Source organism: Electrophorus electricus, chromosome 3 (genome assembly GCF_041902795.1).
Source record: "Electrophorus electricus isolate QZ-2024a chromosome 3, ASM4190279v1, whole genome shotgun sequence".
Classification (NCBI taxonomy): Eukaryota; Metazoa; Chordata; class Actinopteri; order Gymnotiformes; family Gymnotidae; genus Electrophorus; species Electrophorus electricus.
Window position 1 is genome coordinate 20,875,823 of NC_137499.1, and position 22,488 is coordinate 20,898,310.

At 39.0% G+C, this 22,488-nt stretch overlaps 1 protein-coding gene and 1 long non-coding RNA gene across 2 annotated transcripts; one reads left to right on the forward strand and one right to left on the reverse strand.

Moving 5' to 3' along the window:
- Nucleotides 1–3,136: 3,136 nt before the first annotated feature.
- LOC113584096 (membrane-spanning 4-domains subfamily A member 8-like) lies at nucleotides 3,137–17,465 on the forward strand. The gene is given in 8 exon segments (XM_081707896.1): nucleotides 3,137–3,442; nucleotides 4,092–4,233; nucleotides 6,257–9,366; nucleotides 13,777–13,884; nucleotides 13,977–14,033; nucleotides 14,557–14,667; nucleotides 14,854–15,196; nucleotides 17,024–17,465. Coding segments are annotated over 5 exon segments (594 nt in total). The 5' UTR covers nucleotides 3,137–3,442; nucleotides 4,092–4,233; nucleotides 6,257–9,210; the 3' UTR covers nucleotides 15,016–15,196; nucleotides 17,024–17,465.
- A 1,739-nt stretch (nucleotides 17,466–19,204) lies between these two features.
- LOC118241138 (uncharacterized) lies at nucleotides 19,205–22,433 on the reverse strand. The gene is made up of 3 exons (XR_004775862.2): nucleotides 22,296–22,433; nucleotides 22,078–22,141; nucleotides 19,205–21,560 (listed from the first exon to the last, which is right to left on the reverse strand). It is a non-coding gene; the product is annotated as an uncharacterized LOC118241138 (long non-coding RNA).
- Nucleotides 22,434–22,488: the final 55 nt, after the last annotated feature.

Sequence of the window (22,488 nt, forward strand, 5' to 3'; positions counted from 1 at the left end):
TAATTCTCAAGTCTGCAACTTTATTTTTGAATGAAATAGAAATGACTATACCAGCATATAGAGGAATATAGGAACCACAGTTATGAAGTGCTAATACTGTAGCTACTAATTTCTACATTCTGTCAGTCTGCTAGGCTAGCTGCTAACAAGTTTGCTGCCAGCGTATCGACTCATGTCATGGCCAGCAGAGCTGCACACACTAGGATGCTCGGCTAGCTAGGTTAACTGATGTTAAATGTCAAAGTAAACAAAGTAAATAATGTCATTTCAGTGGAAGTTATGTTATTCAAGTGTATCTCCCCCACAGTTAAGGCTAGACTAGCAGCATTAGTTATTTAGCATTATATTTGATCATTAGGCTATTATCTACTCCTCTCATCACTGTCATGCTTTTTTCTCCTCTTCCTCTTTTCTCTTCTTCCTCTTTTTGCTGACTTTTATTGTTGCCAACTTGTTGTCATTAAAGAGTCATGCATGCTACTTGCAACAGGAGTGAGTGGAATTGGTCAGGGCCCCCTTAGGAAGTACAAGTGTCATGCTGCCATTGTAAACTTTGCACATTGCCACTGCTGTAGTTTAAAATTTGTCAAGAGTCAGGAGTCAGCAACTGTGTACAATCTGCACTGAGTCACACCATGTGACGGGCCAGGCAGAATCAGACGCTCGTGGATATAGAATAAGAACTTTATTAATGTTCCAATCAATAGTAGCAGAAAAACTCAGGGTCAAAATCAAAAGAGCAAAGTAAGGGGAAATCCAAATCATAGAGAGATCAAAGTACGTGTCCAAAACCGGAAGAGCAATACAAAAGCCACGTAAATACAAAAGGAGGTCAGGTAAAATTGGCAACAAGAAAGACAAAGTAAGGGTACAAAGTATGGTACACAGGAAGCTAGTCAAAGAAAATAATGCTCAGTATGCTTAGAAAGTCTAGAGGCAATACTTTGCAACAAATGAGAGCTTGAAACAGTCTATACAACAATTCTTTGAACACACAGGTGAATTCAATACTCTGGTGATGACGATCTGATTGAAAATAATAAGTGTAATATCATGTATGTATGCAGGTGTTTTGTGTATGTTATCTCTTTTTTTGTTTGTTTCATAATTATTTATTTACCACACATTTATGCAAAGTATTACTAACAAAGTATTACAGGTCCTCCAGAGAAGGGGATGGTGGCAGGAGTAAAAAAGCATTCTTCTAAAACTTAATCATTTCAAAGTTTAGAGAGTATGTATTCCAAAACCATTCTATGTGAATTATTATGAGTGTGTGTGTTAGTGTGTGTGTGTATGTGTTTCAAACAAATTGGTGTTTACAGTTGCTCAGGAAGCTTTAAAACATAGAAACTCTAATAACGTTTCAGAGGGTGAAAAGATGTACATTATTAGAAAAATAATGTGCTTTTGGAACATTGAAGCATCTATTCTAGTAGACCCCCCCCCCCCCCCCCCCGAATTAAATTATGAACATTGAAAATGTGCAGAATATGCCCCCTTTAAACTTTAAAAGGTTTTAAGAGGGCAAATTGGAAAATGGTGTGAAGTTACACACAGTTATACACAGCTCTGGAATCGATTAAGGCTGAAACAACAAAGAAAGTTTGAGGGAAGTACAAGGTGACAGGCAGAAAGAAAGACTTTGATACCAACCACTTTCTGGGAATACTCACTGTGTTGGACAGTCCTGACAGTCACACAGAACGTGACCAGCACCATTGCAATAAATGCACAAACCTCTGAACTACGGGACCGGAAGGCAGTATGATGCCCTTCTTCATCACATTTTTAAAGATTATAACAAGTAATACAAATTAGTTACAAATTTATTGCACTTACAAATGGATGAATTTTCCAAACTACTGCTACTATTTATGAGAGAGCATTTGATGAGTTGCAAGGAACAGGGATCAGAACAATGATAATACTGACCTATAAAATATCTTTTCGGGAACAGGAACTTCTGTGAGAAATCATGACTAATGAGAAAGAAGTAAAGCCAGTGGGAAGATGGTGGCAATCCATGGTTGTCAGTAGAATGGGTACTTCCAGATTTATGATGAACAAATTTGACCATGTTTTGTTTTAGCTTTGTCATGTGGGCAACCAGGCTGGTAAACAACCAAAGAGTTTGCTTCAGGCTGTGTTATGCCAACAGGACAATGTTTCACAAAATAGTCCAGTAAAAAGGTGAAAAGCAGAACAGCATTATTTCTCCTGGGTTTTACTATGCATTTTAAGATCTAGGAAGTTAGCAATGTAAAACAAACATATAAATTCAAGTTTCATGTGCCCACGAATCCAATTTAAACTTTCAAATTTTGTCAGAACTATTTGGGCAAGAAATTATAAAAATTATGGGAAATGGTTTGGCTGTCTATAGTCACCAGTCCACTCAGCAGTTGAGTTGCTAAGGGATGAACATGATCGTAGCATCTGTAAAGCAGGTCCAGAAAATCAAAAATAGAACTTATAGAAACACTTGAAAACTTAAAATACTACTCCTACTAAGACATACCTCTTCAGATGCCAAATGTAGACTCATTTCTTTGAAATGCAACTAAATGTAACTAAATCATGCACTTGTATAAGGAGTTTATATTTCTACTTGAACTGTTGTGTCTAGTAATTGTATTAAAATTGTTTTGTATGTTATAGCATTGTACTGTATCCTCAATCTAGGTTTCAGCAGTGATGTTTTTTTTTTTCCTGCCAGTATCTCAGTTAAAGTGTATTTTTGGACTCACTTATTTGAACTAACTAAGCATACTTTTCTGAGTAGACAACTAAAGCACTTTTGTAAGTCATTCTGGATAAGAATATCTGTGAAATTCCCTGAATGTAAATGCAAATGTAAATGAATGTGTCAGTCTGACTAAAGTAAGATATTTTAATCAATGTATCATTTAAGCAAGAACAAATTAAGAATTAGTTAGTTTGTCACGGAACGCTCCGCCCCCACGAGTCACGTGGTATGGTCCGCCGCGTGCAGGGGAATTCGCATGTGTCATTTGTAACCACGCCCCCCGGGGATTGCGTGCACCTGGATAGGGATGAATGCTAAATGTTATTCTGTCTACATAAACCCGTCAGTGTATGCTCCCCGTTGGCCATTGTCGCCCTGTAAGACGTTTGTATCGTCTTCCGTTGCATGTTAGTTAGCTTTGTTAAGTGTAGAGTCGCGCCACCGTTAAAGTTGAAATGTAACATTGTCGAGCAAAAGGGGTGAGGTGTGAAATTAACTTTATTGAGTTTTCATTAAAGTATTAATACAGGCGCGAACTGGGGACAAACATGTAACGGAGAAGAAACGAAAGGGAAACAAAGGCGAGCAAGAGTCTGAATAATCTAAATAGTATGTGTTCTCATACAGGAGAAGGTCGATGTGATGCACTGACAAGATGGTTCCGTGGTCTTAAATAGAGAAGCTGGAATGAAGGTGAGCGTGGTGATGGGTGATTGTGAACTTGGAAGTGGTGTTGTGATTGGTGGAGGGACTGGTGATTGACGATCTGGAGGAGGGAGGGAGGGTGGGTGGGTGGGTGGGTGGGACTGTGTGTGTTTAGTGTCGGCCAAAGCATTTAAGTTTTTAGTGTTAACTTTTAAAAAAAAAATTTTTTTAAATTTCATTTTAACATTTAATGCATTATACCCAATAACTGCAATTCACATTAAAATAAATACATGAGTAAGTACAATAAATATCTTTGGGTTCCTTGAATCTTTTTCTTCAGATTTGTTACTACTTTGAATTACTCTATAAAATCAGGAAATGATAAACTGAGATTTTTCTGTGACTGAACTGTCTGTGCTAACAACTTTCCTTTCTTTAACCAACAGTGTTTATTTAAAAAAACAAATCTCAGGTTTCTTTCTCTTGTTTGGTTTGGCAAGCTAAAGTGCTCAAATTCCTGTGAAGCCTCTTGAGGTAGTCTATACTGAGCCTCACCCAGATATTAACCACTGCCTCAAGTTTCAAGACCAAAGTTATTGGTATTGGAAGTAATATTGTAAATATTTAATCTTTGTTGCTACTTGCTGCAGACATTTCCCAATTAACTTAATATGATTAACATTTGATTGGTTAGTTTACAGGTAGCAAACCTTCCAGGCAAACCTCTACAGACTTTGTAGTTCATGGACCGACACTCGCGTTTCTCAGCGACGGCTCTTCTGATGCAAAGGCATGAAACGCACATTGGGATTTGATGACGAGAACACCTGCTTCTGGTAAGGGGTGAACTGTGTCATTTCTAGGAAACACTCCATGTGACTGACGGTCTTCCTATCTCTGGATTGTGACAGTGAAATGTAAATATTTGGACTAACGGTAGAAACCAAACTGCAGTCCAAGAACAACATAATTACACTCTTGTGACCATGTTCCCCATGGTAAATTCAATGAAAATAAATGTTAACTATATTATGACTTACTTCATCTAGCTCTTACTGTAATGTAAATCGTCTACGCCGATCAATGGTGGTTTGCATGCAGGTCATGTACACTGTGACCTTTTGGTTTTACATGCTAAAAATGTTTTGCTGTTTCACTTAAAGCAGTAGGCTAACAGAACTATTACTTGTGGGTGTCCTGTATATGGTTGGAAGACTCATGGTACTACACAGCTGCATGGGAATGGGGATAACGCCACGGATTTCCGAAGTAATGCGAGGGTGTGGTGAGCTGAGGACAAAATTAAATGTTTCCGCAGTGACAGCTTGAATGGGTATAAGATTTACTGACTTCCTGCAGGGAATGTCTGTTTATTTTGAGGTAACGGTGAGTGCTGACTTCCATAGTTCAGTCTCCCAAAATGTTTTGTATTATGAATTTTGTTCCTATAACGGATGACTTCCCCACCCCGCCCCTAATGAGGAAGTTGTGGGCAAAGGGGTGTCAGTAATTTTAAGAACACATCACTGGGCCAAATTCAAACTTAACTCTACAGTGGTCAGCATTGGTGCCTATCGACATTGCCTTCTATTAAATGCTTTGTTATTGGCTTATTGCAAACATATGAAAATGGACTATCGGCTACTCTTTGGCTTTTACTTGTAATTCCAATGCAGAGAAATATTAGGCTTTTAATCTAAGCAACATTTTTATAAATGGGGTGATTTGTGAGGGGATGTCATTCCCCTCTTAAAAAAAAGAGACAAAAACCATCTCCCTTTTGCCTCCTCTTTTGACCAGTTTTGATGTCTCAAGTTCTGTCATCACTATTATAATTTTAGCTGCAAAACCATGATCAGGGCGAAATGTTGGCCTCCTTTTTGAGTGCAAACTGTGTGCTGAAGTGGAGATGTGAGGGGCTGCCATTTTCCAGTAAAGAGAATGTGTGAGAGAGAGAGGGGCTCCTATCAACCATATATTTGTCACAGCAAAAACATGAGGCAAAAACCTTGGGATAGCTTATATAAATTGCACTTCACATCGGATATCTGAAAATGTGCTTTTTCTGCGTTGATAGCTTCAGTATTGGACAAAACACAGCACCAGTGTCGAAACAGCAATACTGGCACATTCCAAGTGACAGTGTTGAATAATTACATTGTCACCAGAGTTGTTCAGATACAAATGGTGATAGCCCAGCTGATTTCAAGGATGAGTTTCTTCACTAGGTCTTTAAATGGTTAACATAAAAGGTATTACATGAGACTAAACTTTCTCCATGGGTTGACTGTACAAAACAAAAATGAAACCACCAAATCCAGATTAACAAAAAACTGTTCTCAGGCACCTTCTTAACAACCTATAGCAAAGCGCTCTGCTCCGAGTTATGCCTGTCCCATTTGGAGTTATACCCCCCCCCCCCCCTCCTATTTGGAGGTGGTCAAGCCTTCAGTAATACCTTTCTCTATTCATTAGAATAGGTTACCAATTACATTTTGAAATGAATAATGCCAAAACCAATGTCTGAACTATGAATTATTTGGGCAAGAAGTTTGGGCAATTATGGGAAATGGTCTGGCTCTTTACAGTCACCAGTGTAACTGCATTGTGTAGCATGTAAGTTATAATTTATAACTTGCATTATAATTATACATTTTAACTAAGTTACATAATTTAGGAAAATATTTGTTGCAATATTAGAATTATTTTTGTCACGGTTGACCGTTCCCCTACAGGGGGGGACACACCACCGCCAGACCAGGACCGTACCACTCACCTTCCCCACTCGCTATCACCTGTCTTCTGACAGGAGACACCCGAGTCTCGTTAAAAATTATGCATACATTTATACGTCCACAGGTTCGGAGGGACAGTGCTGCACATTAGCGGGCAAGACCATACGAGCCTACTGGAGAGACGGTACTCCGCTCCTGAAAAGCCACTAGACTCGTCATCGCTGCTTTGGATAAAATGAATAATAAAGAACCTGTTGATGGAACTTCGCCTCTCGCTTCCTCTCTGCCACCTATGTCACAATTTTATATTCCATAAGTAAAAAAGACTATTATTTTAAAGGTATGTGCAAGCCTCATTGAGAAGGTTTTTTTTGTTGTTTTGGCGGCCATCTGCAAGATGGCAGTGAGCATTGTCTATGTTTCAGTTAAGGTTTCTTCGTTTGATGATTAAAGACATTTCCCCTCAGCATAGTATGCAGCCAACAAGGTATTTTGTCTGTCTATTTTACTTTAGTAAAATAATTTTTCACATGCTGTGATGCTATTGTTTTATGTAAGTGCTAAATGCATGTTTTATATTATGTCTGTACTTGTCAACACTTTTAGTTTTCACAGTATATTTGGAGAAAGAAGCCTCGAATAAACCAGTAATGAGAGCCACTTTTGTTCCCCTGTGCTTCAAGGGAATTACATTGAAAACTCTTCACGATGTACAGAGCTGACACTGAGGGACTGATAGAGGAGTCAAAACCACACACTATACACACACATAAGGAAGCACACAGTTTTAAAGTGCAACATTTTCAAGATAAGACCATGAAGAACTTGGCCGGGCTTTGTAACAGTTTGCCAAAGACATTTACTGTGAATGATAACATCTTTGGTGTATAGGGTAAATGTTTTGACTTGTTTGTTCATGTAAATTAATTGAATCTTACCATTTATAGACCCCTTAAGGTACCTAAGTTAGAGGGTAATTTAAAGTGTGTTGGGAAATAAGTCAATGCCATTTACTGTTTGATGTCTCATGCGTTCTTAAGTATTATTTAGTCCTTATCACATTCAACAGAGCCCATGTCTGAAGATTTGCTTAGTGATATAATTGCAGATGTCCAGTGTGTTTATAATGAAATTAAAGTCTTAATTCCAGACCAGGAATTACGGGTCACAGAGTGGATTTGTGTGTAGAGATTTATAAGTTCATTGTAACCAGAGCTTCAAGTCCACTAGATGGAAGGGTACCAGGAAGAGAAGTGCAAGACAGGCCAGAAGCAGGCTCTCTCTTTCACCCAAGCACCTGTAAATCAGGTTTGGTCACTTCTATCTTGAGAGCCATCTCAGAGCACTGAAGTAGATCTTCTGTAAAATGGCAAGAAGCTGCCACTGGAGCTGCTCCAAGCCAAGCTGTTCTGAAAGTGTTGCAAGAATAAGAAAGAGAATAGATGAAAATACAGCGCCTAGAAGCAGAAGCTAAAAGGAGGATAGCTGAAGAAGAGGCAGCAGCCATAAGGCATTGTTTAGAACAAGAAGAAGAAGAGGTGAAACAAAATGAGAGGAATGGGAAGCTAAATTAAAGCTCAGATGGAAGAAGAGCATATGGCCCTACAAAGGACTCTGGAAGAAAATTGGAGAAAGATTCAGCATTTGGAGGCAGTGAAAGGTCTCAATGCAGCATGAGCAAGAATGCTGGTATATGATCAAGTGAAGACCATAGAAGAAGAATGGAAGGACAAACCCAAAAGATGTGGTAGGAGATGACCAAGTGCCTGTTCCCACAAGTCCTGTGTCCCACACCGCAAGCTGTGGCCACCTTTTCAAATGAAAGTACAGCAGAGCTTCTTAAGGTGCTGGTAGGAGCTTTAAGTGTCAAGATAATTCCTGAACTGTCAGCATTCAGTATGAACTCTATAAAATACCTATGGTAACTCTCCTTTGAAACATTGATTGACCAGAAGAACATTCAAGACAAAAAGATATATTATCTCCATAGATATGTAAACGGGCAAGCCAAAAAAGCACTTGATGGCTATTTCTTACAGAGTCTGCCTATTTTACTGTTTTTGAAATTTTGGAGGAGAGATATGGAAACAAATTTATAGTGTAAAAGGTGCACAGAGACAAGCTTCAGGCATGGCTCAAGGTTGGAGCTAAAGACAGCTTTACACTCAGAGAATTTGTTGATTTTCTTTGTAGTTTTGAGGCTGCTATGAACCACATCAAGGTATTACATTTTTAATGCCTAATGAAAACAGGAAAAGAATTATTTTGAAGTTACTGGATTTGCTAACAGTGAGATGCAACTGAAAGGTTATTGAAGTAGAAGAAGAGAATACCCAGTTCCCCTCCTTCAGCCAATTTGTCAAATTTCTGGCAAAGGAAATAAAAATTGCCTGCTACCCTGTTACATTGCTGCAGTCACTGAAACATGGTGGAAAAGCAAAATGCCAAAGACATCAAAGCATTGGAGCAAAATTGGAGAAGACTGTTATAACATGCATTTTTTCTAAGAATACTGAACATACTTTGCACTTTGCAAGAAGTTCATGGAGAAAGCAGTTTCAGACAGAATCAAATTTGTTCAAGCTGAAAGGCTATGTTTTGGTTGTCTCACCACTCAAAGTGCTGCAACAGTTTGCGATACGTACCGCAAGCTGCATGAGGAGCAAACCAAAGAAGAGCAAAGACTAGCACAAGCCAAGCAAAATCAATGTCAAGAAAACTACAAAGAAAGACTTCAATCAACAATGCAATGAATGGAAGCTAGCCAGAATCACAGACGTCTACCCAGGTTCAGATGGTAGGGTCAGAAAAGTAAGATGGCTAGTTAGTGACACCACATACAATAAAAAGGAAAATCCACAACTAAAATTACATCCCTTGAAAGACCTGTACAGGAAGTTGTTACTCTGCTTGAGGCAGAATAACAGGAAATATTTCACAGAGAGGTTGAAGTGTTTGCTTGCAGGAATCATTGTGTTCAAGCGAGGGGCGGAGAAAACGAAACCTTTGATTGTATCCTTTTAACAATATAGTGGGTGTGTGGTTTTTCATAGGTGAACAACATAACCTGAATTCAAAATGTCCAGCACCGCTGTACCAATGCAGAACATGGGGAATGGCTACACCATTGTGACTCATGTCATTTCCCAACCAACGGCACCAACTGGAACAGAAAGCATGGCTGGTCTAGGTCCATTTCTGAAATTTCTGAAAGGAGAACCAAAGGCATTAGGAGTAAGTAAAGCATTAATAATGCCTTCAGTAACTTGAATTATTAAACAGCTGATTTTCTAGAGTTTGCTTTGGAAGTGCACTACAAAATGCTTTCATTGATTAATTCTTGATAGCCTACGTTCATGACAGATTAGTTATCCTGTTCATCTGGCTTGGATTCTACTGAGCTTTCAACACTGTCACGGTACGCTCCTCCCCCCACGAGTCACGTGGTTCGGGTCGCCACGTGCGGGGGATTCACATGTGTTTTGTAACCACACCCTCTGAGATTTAACACACCTGCTCAGGGTTTACTGGTGTTTATCTGTTTAAACCCCTGTCAGGTGTGTGCACTGGTGTTGGTCATTGTCACAACGTTTGTGTTCAATTAGATCTTTGTAGCTGTAACGTTAGTTTGTATAGTCCCGTGTTAAAGTGTATGTGTTCTCAATTTAATGTTAATTGTATAGTCATGTTCATTGTAAATGTTGTATGTGAATGCCACCTTTGTCTTTAATGTTAATAAATGTTCTGCACTGTTAAGGAAGTCTGTACGTCCTGCCCTGTGCCCTGCAGTACTTGGCCCAGAAACTCTACAAACACGAATTCCAGTGCAAATCTTAACAAAACTGTCAAAGAGCCAAAAGGGTCAATGTAAGAAAGTATAATATAAACCATAGGCATAGGTTGTTTTTTTTGGTGTGTTTGGAAGTGAGTGAAATCCTCCTTCTCAATAATTCCCACACACAGCATTCTTGTGATGTTGCATTTTAACAGTTTGATGTGATTTCTTTTAGCTGTAAGAGGTAGCCAAAATTATTATTTTTAAAATGATTGGGGTTAGGTACTTGCAAAGACCATATATATATATATATATATGGCAAACCATGACAGATCTTGCATACTTAAGTCAGTGGGTCTCTTGGGCAACAGCAACAGCAGCAGCAGCAGAAACAAGTTTTTTTCTTAAAACCAAAATGTTTGATCAGTCTCAAAATATTTATTGTAGTATCATGAACACATAACTTTGGGGGGGGGGGGGGTCCCCCCTCCAAGAAATATGAAAATGTGTGTGTAGATAACAATGTAAAAATAAACCGTAACAGGTGGCTCGCAATGCCAGTTAGCAGCCACCAAAATCAGGGTTTGTTAGACTGATCTCCCTTTGCAAAGCTTTGGTGTGACATACATGTGGTAATCTTGCCAGTTATTGGTATTTCCTTGGGAAGTGTTCCTTGGGTAGGGAGGTGTGTGAGGTGGAGGTTTTTGACTAGTGCGGACCCTGGTTCAATCATGGGCTAGTCATGTGTGCCTCATCCCAGTCAGCACCAAGCATTCCCCTTCCCCTCTCCTGGACTTTGTTTTAGCTTCCCAGGAATGTAGCAGGCAGAGCTGGGTGCGCTAGTACCCCCACTCTTTCAGTTCTATGCCCTTCATGTACTGTTTACATCTTTTGATTGGCTTATGCCACTCTTCTCCACTCCTCTTTCCATGCACCCTCTCATCTGCACTTGGAGCCATCTAGGCGGTCCCTCCCTCCTAGATTATCTGCTAGTCTGTTGGGGTGCCTCACCCCCGATCGCCTTGACAGCCTTGCTGCCCTGTCGCAGTAAGGCTTCAGTAGTAATGGACTCCAGGAAGAAGTGTCCCTGCTGATCGGGAAAAGGGAAGGCCTGCCACCTCCCAGGGTCTCTGGGTTGTTTCTTTACACTGAATTGTTCTGGGTGTCCCGGTCAAAAGAGTGATGGTTTTGCAACCTAGTGGACTCAGGTTGTGGGGACTTTCATGGATGTGAGGCTAGCCAAATCCCTGGGGCTGCCCACTGAGGCCATTGCCATTTACAGTGGTCGACAGGAAGCCTTTGATTTCTGGGTCAGTGATCTGGCACAGCCAGCTAATCCTGTTGTGGCTGGGCCAACATGAGGAGACCCTGTCCTTTTTCCTGACTCTGATTCCAACCCGCTAGATCATCCTGGGGTTCTCTTGGCTTCAATGCCACAAACCGCACACTGATTTGCTCTCCAAGGCAGTGGGGGCTGCATTGCAGGGATTCCTGCTTGTGCCCTACATTAGCAGCTGATACAGGTCTGGAGACCTTACATGGCACAGTGTACCATTTTTATCAAACTGTACATGTGCAGTGCCTACCACCTCATCCGGGTATGCCCATGAGCCTGTATGAATATCAGGTTATGCCCTTTGGTTTAATGACTGCCCTGGCTGTCTTCCAATGCCTCATTAATGAGGTCTTGTGGGAGGCCATCCAGCAATATGCCTTTGTTTGTCTTGATGACATCCTCATCTACATTATGACCCTGAATGATCATGTGATGCATGTTAGGCAGGTCCACCAACCACTCTTGGAGAATGACTTGTATATGAAAGTCCACTTTCCACTTAACAACTGTCCAGTTTCTGGGCTTTGTGGTCTCCAAGAGTCACCTAGTTATGTATCCCGCTGAAACTGAATGCAGTGGCAGAATGGCATCTCCCAATCTCAGTCTGCCTCTACAATTGCTTCCTGGGCTTTGCAAATTTCTATAGGTAGTTTGTTCAGGGCATTGGCTCTATTACTGCCCCCATCACTACCTTAACTCACAAACAGCCAGGGCACTTCCAATGGATGGAGCAAGGACAGAAGGTGTTTTAGCCCCTCAATGCCAAACTCTGCACCAGCAACTGTGCCATTCCTCCATTTTCCTGACCCTGAGCTCCTGTTAATCCTGGAGGTTGATGCCTCTGAGATTGGCATGAGGCAGTGCTCTCTCAGCAATCGGGAGCCGATCACAGCCTCCACCCATGCGCCTACCATACTCATCTGCTCTCTCCTACTGAGAGGAACTATGATTTGGGAGACTGGGAGCTTCTGGCCATTAATCTCACACCCAAAGATGGGAGACACTGTCTGGAGGGGTCCAAGCATCCATTGTTGATCTGAACAGACCACAAGAACTTGGCATATATCCAGGGGGCCAAGTGGCTGAACTGGAGGTAAGCTTGGTGGGATTTATTTCGGGGCCATGTGCACCCATGAATTCATTGGGTGACACTTCTGGTGACCCATGATGGGGCAGGACATGCAGAGATCGTGTCCATGTGTGGGGTCTGAGCCTATAACAAAGAACCTCGTGTAAGGCCTGCAAGCATGGAAAGCATTCTGCAACTCCCTGGGGGCCACGGTCAGCCTGTCCTCTGGATTCCACCCCCCAGTCAAATAGCCAGTCTGAGTGGGTGAACCAGGACTTGGGACAGGCAAAAATATAATAAATCTATATAGATCAGACATAGTATATGTTTAAAATTTTAAAAAATGATTGTCTAATGCTATTTGAAATGCAATAATACCATAAACAGTAAACATAAGTAAAATAAACGTAGCAATTACTCAAAGTAATACAAAGTATTCAAAATAAGAACGTTTTGCGTATTAAACAATAATTTATTGACATTTCTTTTGTAGCATATCCTGTGTTTTATTTGATATAAAAGACGAGACACACAACCAAATTCTATGCTCAAAAAAATATCACTATATGCTCAATACATAGTAGTTATGCTGACATTTGTGTGACATTTGTTGTTCAGTTTGTAGATTTGTAAAACATGTTCAACATCAATACAACAGCTGCATCTTAGCTACCATATTAAAAAAATTTTTTTTGGTTGTTGTTACTGAACATGTTACTTAAAGCACAAGCAAAAGCATCATCTACGACTTCCTCAGGAAACCCACATTTTGAAGATATTCACGTTTCCATACTTTTCTGGTGGAAGTCTTCATTCTCACTGGAAATGCATTTAAGTCTAAGTAGCTGTGTGTAAGGGATTTTTACCGGCCTTGGGATATATATAAATATAAACTATTTCTTTAAAATAAAAAATCTGACTTTATAATGCTATTTGAAATGAAGTAAAAAATAAATATTCTAGCAAATTTTCAGACAAGTATCACGTCCTACATGTGTGAAGACTTGCGTCATACACAGTAAACAACATAAACAGCAGTTACTGAAAGTAATACAAAGTAGTCAAGGTGAGAATGTTTTGCATATTAAGCAACAATTTATTGACATTCTCTTTTTAGCATATCATATTTGTAGCATGTGTTTTATATGAAAAATCTGTTCATATGATGAGACACACAAACACACAAAATTCACAGCTATATACTCAAAAAGTACGTACAGTAGTTATGCCAACATTTGTGCTCAAACCTTTATTCAGGTGAGTTCACATGGAATGGCTCTTACAGAAACATTCAAAAATTAATTTTGTAAATCCTACAATACTTTAGTTTGTAGCTTTGTATGATAACTTATTTGAACTCAATACAAACGCTGTGTTCAAAACACTATCTGCAGTATATATTCTACAATATTTTTTTGGTTGTTATTGAACATGTAACTTATGTCAAAATGTTTATCTGCACAGACCATCCAAATAATGATTGGACTAATGACTATCTTGTTTGGTATTGTGATAGTCCACCATTTTACCTTCATTCTCTACACTGGTATCACTTTTTGGGGCTCTTTGTAAGCTTTTTCCATATCTTTGACTAAGCATGAATACATATTACTAAATAAGAACTTTCCAACTGCTTTTATACTTAAACCTTTTTTCTCTTACAGTACATTGTCTCTGGCTCACTCACTGTTGCAGCAAGCAACAAACCCCATCGCTGTGTGGTATGTACACATAAATACATGTTTTTGAGTGGTTTTTCACTCTGCAGAAAGCTGTCTTAAAATCAGTGTTTTAGAACTTCTCAGCCACACCAGACTATTTTTGTACCTCCAGTGAAATTATTCCATTTTCTATGCCTTCTATTCTATTAACATTTGAATCATTGTAAAATAAATTATCATTTTAAAGTATGTTTCCTATCCAATCTTACAGTTCCACAAAAAACTATGATAAATCAAGCAATACTTTATTTTCCATGAAGTGGAATTGATGGGATTGTCTCAGAAGATTTGAAAGCCACATTGCCAGTTTATCAATATACCATGTTAATAGCACTAGCTAGTTAGCACAAGACCAAAACAAGTGGATGGGGTCTGACCATTTTGTTAAACATTATGAACAAAATATTGTGTAAAAATATCCCCCACATTTTAATGCACTTTAATATTTTGTATTTCAGTTGACTGTTGGCCACTTTGCAACAGCATACTTTACACAACCAGGTTTTTGCCTTTGTGGTTTTAGGTGATCAGCTCGCTGGTGCTTAATGTTATTAGTGCTGTATCTGCTGGAATAGCAGTCACCCTGTTTTCCTTGCATATGGCCTTTGGTCCATACATTTACAACTTTTATGATGTATGTTAAAGTTGGACATCTCACAAAAAGTTTTTGTTATATGTTTTGTTATATCAGTGTATCAGTGATTTTTACTAGATTTTCTTCAAACTAAAAGTCAGCAATTCCTTTCTACTCTGACTCGCTATAACAGAGAACACTATGGAGTCAAACAAGCTGTAATGACTGTGTAATGGACCTTTTTGGATTTTGTATATTGGTAATGGACCTTTGTTTCAGCAGTGGGCCAAGGGAATGAGCGGAGTGTTGCTGGTGTTTTCTGTGCTTCAGTTTGTCATCTCTATCATTGTCTCAACCTTTGCCTGCAAAGCCACCTGCACCACTGAACCCTCTGTGGGTATTACATAGATAAAATTTTATAGTGGCTATTACATCATGCCTGTAAACATTGCCTGCATTTTGCATTTTTATGCATCCGCCTTGGCTCTAGTGACATAAAAAAATGTTCCCTCAGGGGAACATTGTGGTTCCAAACCCACAGGAATGTCATCCAGTGGTCAGTCCCTTCTCTACTTCCAGTGGCCAACAGGTAAGAGAAGCCTGTAGGTCTTTGCTGTGAGGCACTACGTCCTTGGGAAACATTTGCTTTTGAGCACATTTAGATGTGGTGTGCTTGTGTCTTTTGGTGTAAACTTATATTATAGTTCTTCAGAACAGCAGTAGGTGACAATTGCATGCTCTGAACAGTTTAGCACTTTAAAATACCTGATCCAGATCATGAAGGGCTTGATATTTCATTTGCGAGATGAATAAGATTTTAGGGCCCTGTGAGACATGGATTTGGAACCACAACTTTAGAAGGGTTTGTTTCACTTCTGGGGAAATCCTGTACTCCAGAGTTGTTCCTTACCCTAATTCATCTAACTGATGTAACTCATGGAGGACTTGGAGAGTTGTTGAAGAGGGTGTGAAGGATGACACAAATAGGTGACAGAGACAGACTTTGATAAATATGAAGATTCTCAGTCACATAAATGCTAAGTCATTGGTAAGTAGCTTTAAATTTCCAGCTACTAAGCACTTAATAAAGCTACTATATGTATTGTAAAGATTTTGCAAGAAATGTCCTTCTAATGCCCTTGTAGTGATTTAACATTTTATGGGAAATTACACACCTAAATGGTTAGCATTATCTTATGGCAGATGGTTAGGTGGCTTTTAGATTTTTAAAGGTGATACTAATTATTAAAAATATTATTATTGTTTCAAAGTTCCCAGGTTGGCAAGCCATTTTAAAACCCCAAGTTCTTTGCCCAGTAGAACCTAATCTTTAATTTAGAGTATAAAATTAATCCATATAGCTCGTCTGTACAATTTAATATCAGTATATCAGTTACTAGTTAATTCTGCAAGAATCACATGGCCTTATAACTGATAAAAGGTTTCAATGTATTACATTAGAAACATATTTCATTGCAAAAAGTGTAACAAGTGTTCGATAATTGTGTTTTATGACACCCTAAGGGAAGCTATGGTGATATAATTTAATATCAGTATATCTGTTACCATTTAATTCTGACAGAATAAAAGTTTTCAATGTGGTTCATTTCAACAAGTGTGACAAATAATTGTGTAATTTATATCACAGTAAGGGAAGCTATGGTTCATAAATAAAGAAGAAGGTATTTTTATATTTATGGTGTGAAATGTAGCTTTGTTGTGTAACAATAAGCGGTAAGGAGGTGGACGCATGTGCGGAGAACAGCGAGATTTATTAAGGGCAAATCCAGAGTTGTAGTCGTTAGGGTAGTCCAGGGTCATAGAGCCAATACGGAGAGTACGAGGATACATGATGAACCAAAAACACAAGTACACAAACAACTAAACACAAACAGTGACTAGAACGAAACACACAGAAGCATGAGTAAACGAAGGCTGGAATAAACACACAGGCTGGGAAAATGGACAAGACTTACAAACATTCAGGCAGATATACATTCAGTACAACCACATTTAAACATTCAATATATTCCACACAAAGATTATGAACAGCCTAATGCAGGGTGTTAGATAGGGTTTTAATACATGCACTTAACAAGGTAGAAACGAGGGATGGGTGTGAGCAATCAAACGAGGGACGGAGAAAGCGAAACTATGGCATGGAAGTAAAATATACAAGACAGGGAAAACATGGAACATGGAAGCTGGGAGGGACGAACCGTGAACTGTTGTAGTAATCTTAGTTACTCACATGAAGATCTACCAGACTAGTGTACTCAGGTTTACTAGTGCCTTCATTTCCCACAGAGGTCGTTATTGCCTCATGAGCTGCACTTTCTATGCTTTCCTTTACCTAGACTACATGTATTTAATCTCAATGTGGAGAAAAATGCTTAAAATACTCTTTGTTTTACAGGGACCGCAAGCCATCAGCAGCACCCTAATGAACTGTCCATCTGTGGAAAATCCTCCACCTTATAGTGAGATGAAAGGCCAACCAGTTAACTAAGGTTAACTGCAAATATGCGGTATAGATTATCCGATGAAAACCCCCACAGCAGCAGCAGCACACACACACACACACACACACACACACACACACACACACACACACACACATATATATATATATATAACATTTTCACAAGTATCCTAACACTTTGTATGACGCTCTCTTCGTTTGACCAACTGTTCATTATTCTCCAGATTTTTCATTGCACTCTGCTTAATAATTTCATGTGGTGGTAGTGCACTGATTTTTGTAAACTGTTACAGTCAAGATGGCAGCTCTTGGATAATGCTTATAGAGGAAGGTTAGGAATGTATTGTAACCTCTTTAACCACACTGCCTTACGAGTCTCAGATGAGCCTTGTGTGCTTTAGACAACATTCTGAAAGTTTTGTGCTTTAACAAAACACACACACACACACACACACACATCCGTGTGTGTGTCTAGTGTAATATGACAATAATAATGTTACTATCATGGTAGTAAATATATCATGTTAAATGTTTTTTGCATTTGCTTCTTACACTGAGTTTTAACCTAAGGATTCAAACGCATTTGCTGGAAAAGCTTGTATTCAAAATTACATAAATAATAAATATTACAGTACTTCAATACACAACACATAAAACATAATATGCTCCTGTAAGTTTATCTCCTACTCCAAGTACTTTGAGTGGCATTATTACAATAACCCCAGCACTTCACAACAGTGGTAAAGTAGAAGCTATGTAACAAGGTCAAAGGGTTCACGGATGGCTATAACCGCACCAGCCAGGCAGCTTCAATTTCTCTAAAGTTTTTCTTGATTATTTAATACAGGAAAGCACTCATGTATGTACATAATCACATTTTGGACAAGTTGGATATCGATGCTCTAACGAGAGCTTTAATTATCACTAGCTGTGAGAGAAACATTTGGAGTTTGGTGACGCAAGTACAGCAAACGTAAGATGGCGGTTTGTGCTGTCACTTTACAGCTGGCATGTTTTGCTCTGTTAATTAGCTAGTGCTTGTGTGTAGGATGAGCTTAGAGGGCAGTGTCGACGTTTTAAGGAGAAGCTCAAAAAATGTTGCGGTAATGTTCGCATATTTATTGTGATGCAAAGCCTTAAATTGCCGTTCTGCGTTCCGTTCTTCCTTGTATCCTAGAGACCACCTTAAGTGTTTTAAATATGTCCATGTTCTGACGTATTTTGCTAATTGGGTCGTGACCGTTATCAGTATAAGCAATGATTACATCAGACACTTATGTTCATATATGTACAGTGAGGTCTGTAGAAAAACTAATTCTACAGTGCAGGTAGAAAGCTGTAGTCCAGAGTCAAAAGTAACTTCTTGGTAGGATTAAGAGACGACTTCTCTTGCATTAAAATTTGGATCAGACTTTGATACATGGCGCTACAGGTATATACATTCACCAGTCCTGCGATGCATGTGCTGTGTACTGGCCCTTAAAAAGTGTTTTTAATATGGTTGTATTTAATATAATTGAAACATAACACAGTTAAAGCATAAAAGATAAAATCATTCATAACAAGCATGAAGTTATAATTTATATGGCTATACAGCTATCTCAAAAAAACTCAACTGTTAAATTAGAAATATATTTAGTCAGTTTGTCTTGGTGCCATAAACCTGTGTTACTGTGTATATGTGCTATTATTAAAAACAAATAAAAACCATAATTTTAACCACAATATAAAAATATGCTTTTTTGATGAATTATTGGTCATACAGGTCCCATCCATCTTGTTTTTTTCCATCCTATAACACTTTTAATTAAAACACTAAAACCACTGGCTCATCGCCAACTATATTGGTTCAACAGGTAACCCACTGAACATTTGTGTTGTGGAATTATACTCACAATTGCCTTTCAGACTCTCGAATCTATGTCTCAGCTCGTCTATTACTGCCTGCGTTTTTTCAAATCCTGCTGAACTGTCCTCTGGAGGGCAATGTCTATGTAAACTGAGAAACGACATGATCCAGAGATAATTCTTTCTTCTCCCTCTGTCCGTGTTCTTCTGTCCTGTTCCAACTTGTTTTAACCCAGTTCAAGCCTTTGCTCTGAAACAGTAACAAGAATGCAATCACAGCCTGCCTACTGAACCTACAAATGAAGAGTTTATTTGCAAAAGCAGATATCTCAATGTTAATGAAGTTTCATAAAAAAAATTTTATTTGTGCATTTAATAATATATTAGTAATTTCAATGAAACTGTAGTTGGGCTGTTATCATTAAGCAAATAATTATACCAAATACAGGTAACATAACTTAAAACACAAATTTCCATGAAAGTTTAAAGTTAGTTTTTTGGCAAAAGCAGATAACTCATGTTTCAGAGTAATACAAGGCTATGTAATGGATACGTTTCTTTTAAGTGCTGTATTTAACATTAAAACAAGTCCTGAAAATTGCAACAAAACAGCCCAATAAAATGGATGACATTAAAAATGTATAATAAAATCCTGACCCACCTACAAACCCCCCGAAAATTACCCAAATCTTCACTGTGATTGCAATACCGGGGAGCTGGGCTTTTGAGACACAAAGACGAAAAAAACTCCACAGTGCATGAGAGCCTCTGCGTTATGATGGTATTATCTGAAAATTATCCTGACACATCACACCCTAGCATTCCTACTCCAAACAAACCTTTTATGACGTGCATGTGAAATTCCATCGAGAAATTCCATCTTGTGGAATGTACTCACTTTGCTGAGGTTCCCTGGATTGGTTACATCACCATCAGTGTCTAAAATGGTTTTCACTTTCTTTCCTCTTTGACAAGCATGGAACAACTTAGGCTGTTTTGTTAGTTTTCCTCTTGGTCCTAAAGAGTCAGAATTACTCTAAATTGCAGCATACAACCCCATAATCTTGCCCAACCCCTGATGGTACAGCTGTTAAAGCTAAAAACATTATATAATACCACTGAAATTATGCATACATACAACAAGTACCACCTATACAGCCTTCATGTCCACAAAACATCTCAGCAACTTATATCAATAACAAACATATACATGGCACCAGAATCTAGACTAGGAATGTATAAAAAAAAAGAAAAAGAAAAAAGTTTGCATTAATTCAGTGCATATATCTTTGAAGAGTGCACGTGACTTGCTGGCTTCATGATTTCTGATATAAGTGATGTACTGAAGCTAGCATCCATACCTTGGGTATGTATGAACCATTATGGAATAATTTGTGAGCTATTAATGTGATTTTAAATTTCATTTTAATGTGATTTGCTCATTTACACAAGGGGATGCTTCAATTCTCTTTAAACCATCTATAATGGTTTGCCCCACTTCCCACACACCATGTCGTACAGCCCGCCAATGCTATGGGAATCGTGTTTGTTGTTGGTTCTCTGTGACTGCCATACCCCCATCATAAACCTGCACCTTGTTAATCATTTCACTTGTATTTAAACGCTTGTGTTTGTAGTACCTTGTTGGTCATTGTTCACGTGTATGCTCCTGTTCATTGTTCACCAGTCCTGTTGATTTTGTTACTGCTCGTGCTTATGTTTCTGTACTTGTTTATCAACACACTGCATTGTTTGTTCTATGTGAGTTCCATAACATATTGTTTCTCCATGTCTCGTGTAAATAAATGTCTGTCTATGTCATTTTACAACCCTGTCCAGGCTGGGAGGCCATAAAAACCAGACAAATAAAAACTTGCTATCCTAACACAAATGTTCCCAACACACAATGTCACAGCCACCCCACCCACAAGAGAAAACCACCAACCAGCAGAGAAAAAAAAAACCCCATCAAAAATCCCACAAAAGGGGCAAAGAAAAAAGAAGAAAGGACAAGCCCCCAGTTATGCTACGAACCTGTCTAGGCTGGGAGGCAGTAACATAGGTGTCACGTGGTACGGCCTGCCGCGTACAGGGGGGTTCATCCATGTTTGTAGCCACACCCCCGTGAAGGCACGCACCTGTACGGGGTTACGTGTTAATGTGTTTGTCTATTTAAACCCTCGTCAGTGCATGCCTCACCGTTGGTTATTGTTTGTTCACTGATGTATGTTAGTGCGTATATAGTCATTTGTTAGATGTGAGTGTAGTCTGTGTTTAGTTAAATGTATAAGTCATGTCTGTCGTTAGTACTGTGTGTGAGTGGCATTGTTCTATATGTTTTATGTTAATAAATGTTTCACTTTGAGGGAGTCTGTGCGTCCTGCTCCACGCCCGCCGGCACTCGGGCCTGCGACAACGTTACAGAATGACCCACCACCACAGGACGCTAGCTCCCTCAGCGAAGGACGGACTTTCTAGCGGGAGGTGCGTGGGCACTTCCTGCACTGCCACTTCCTGGATCCAAGGAAATTGGGGAGAGGATCGCGATTGGACAATAGTTTGTGTTTTCCATTGCTCTTCCTTTTATATGGTCCTCAGCTCACTGGAGAGTCAGAAGTGAAGCCTGAAACACATGAAAGATAGACACACACATGTGGACACAACAGTCAAGACACTTCTGTATCCTGTTCCTTGCCCTGCGGCACTTGGACCGTCACACCAACATTGCATAAATTTGACTGAGATTACATTTTGTAGACCAACTGAAAAGATATCACAAAACATTTGCATTTGCTGGCTTTTGCTTAAATATCAGAGTCTACAGTATATTGGCTAGACTATAGAGAGAATCAATCTGAATTAGTTCCAAGCCCGTTTCCCATTTGTTAATGAGTTGCAGTAGTATCATAGCATTGCCCATTTTCAAAGTTAGACAGAGTTACACTGATATGATCTGTCATTTTCTGATGCCTAATAGCTCATATAAGAGTAGGTTTGCCAAATCTTCTTTCATTTTAAGTGTTATTTGACATGCAATCTTGTAAACCATAAGATTCCATATATATTCCACTCAGTTCCAATTGCTGCAGGTCCAGATGTTGTGTATTGAACTAATGAATGGAAGGGAGACTCGGTCTTACTGTACTCTGGAGGATGTGCCGGTATTGGGTTGTTCATGTTGGTGTTACTGATCACAAACACCTCCTGTAAATGGAAACACATTCATATATTGTAACAGCACGAAGATGACAATTTGAGGTTTCTTAACAGAATCTTAACAGCCGCACTTAACAGTAAAAGTTGTTAGATGTCTTGCATATCAGTTATTTAAGGAATTGAAATGATATTGAGTTGGTACCTGTGGGTCAATGCAGCAGATGACAATGAAGCGAAGAGGAAGTTATTATTATTATTGTTGTTGTTGTTGTTGTTAGTAGTATTAGTAGTACCTACTACTAGTAGTAGTAATATTGTTCATTTTATTGTTAATATTATTTTTAGTGTTGTTGATACTTGCCACCTGCGTTTCCTAATTAACTTAATCTACCATA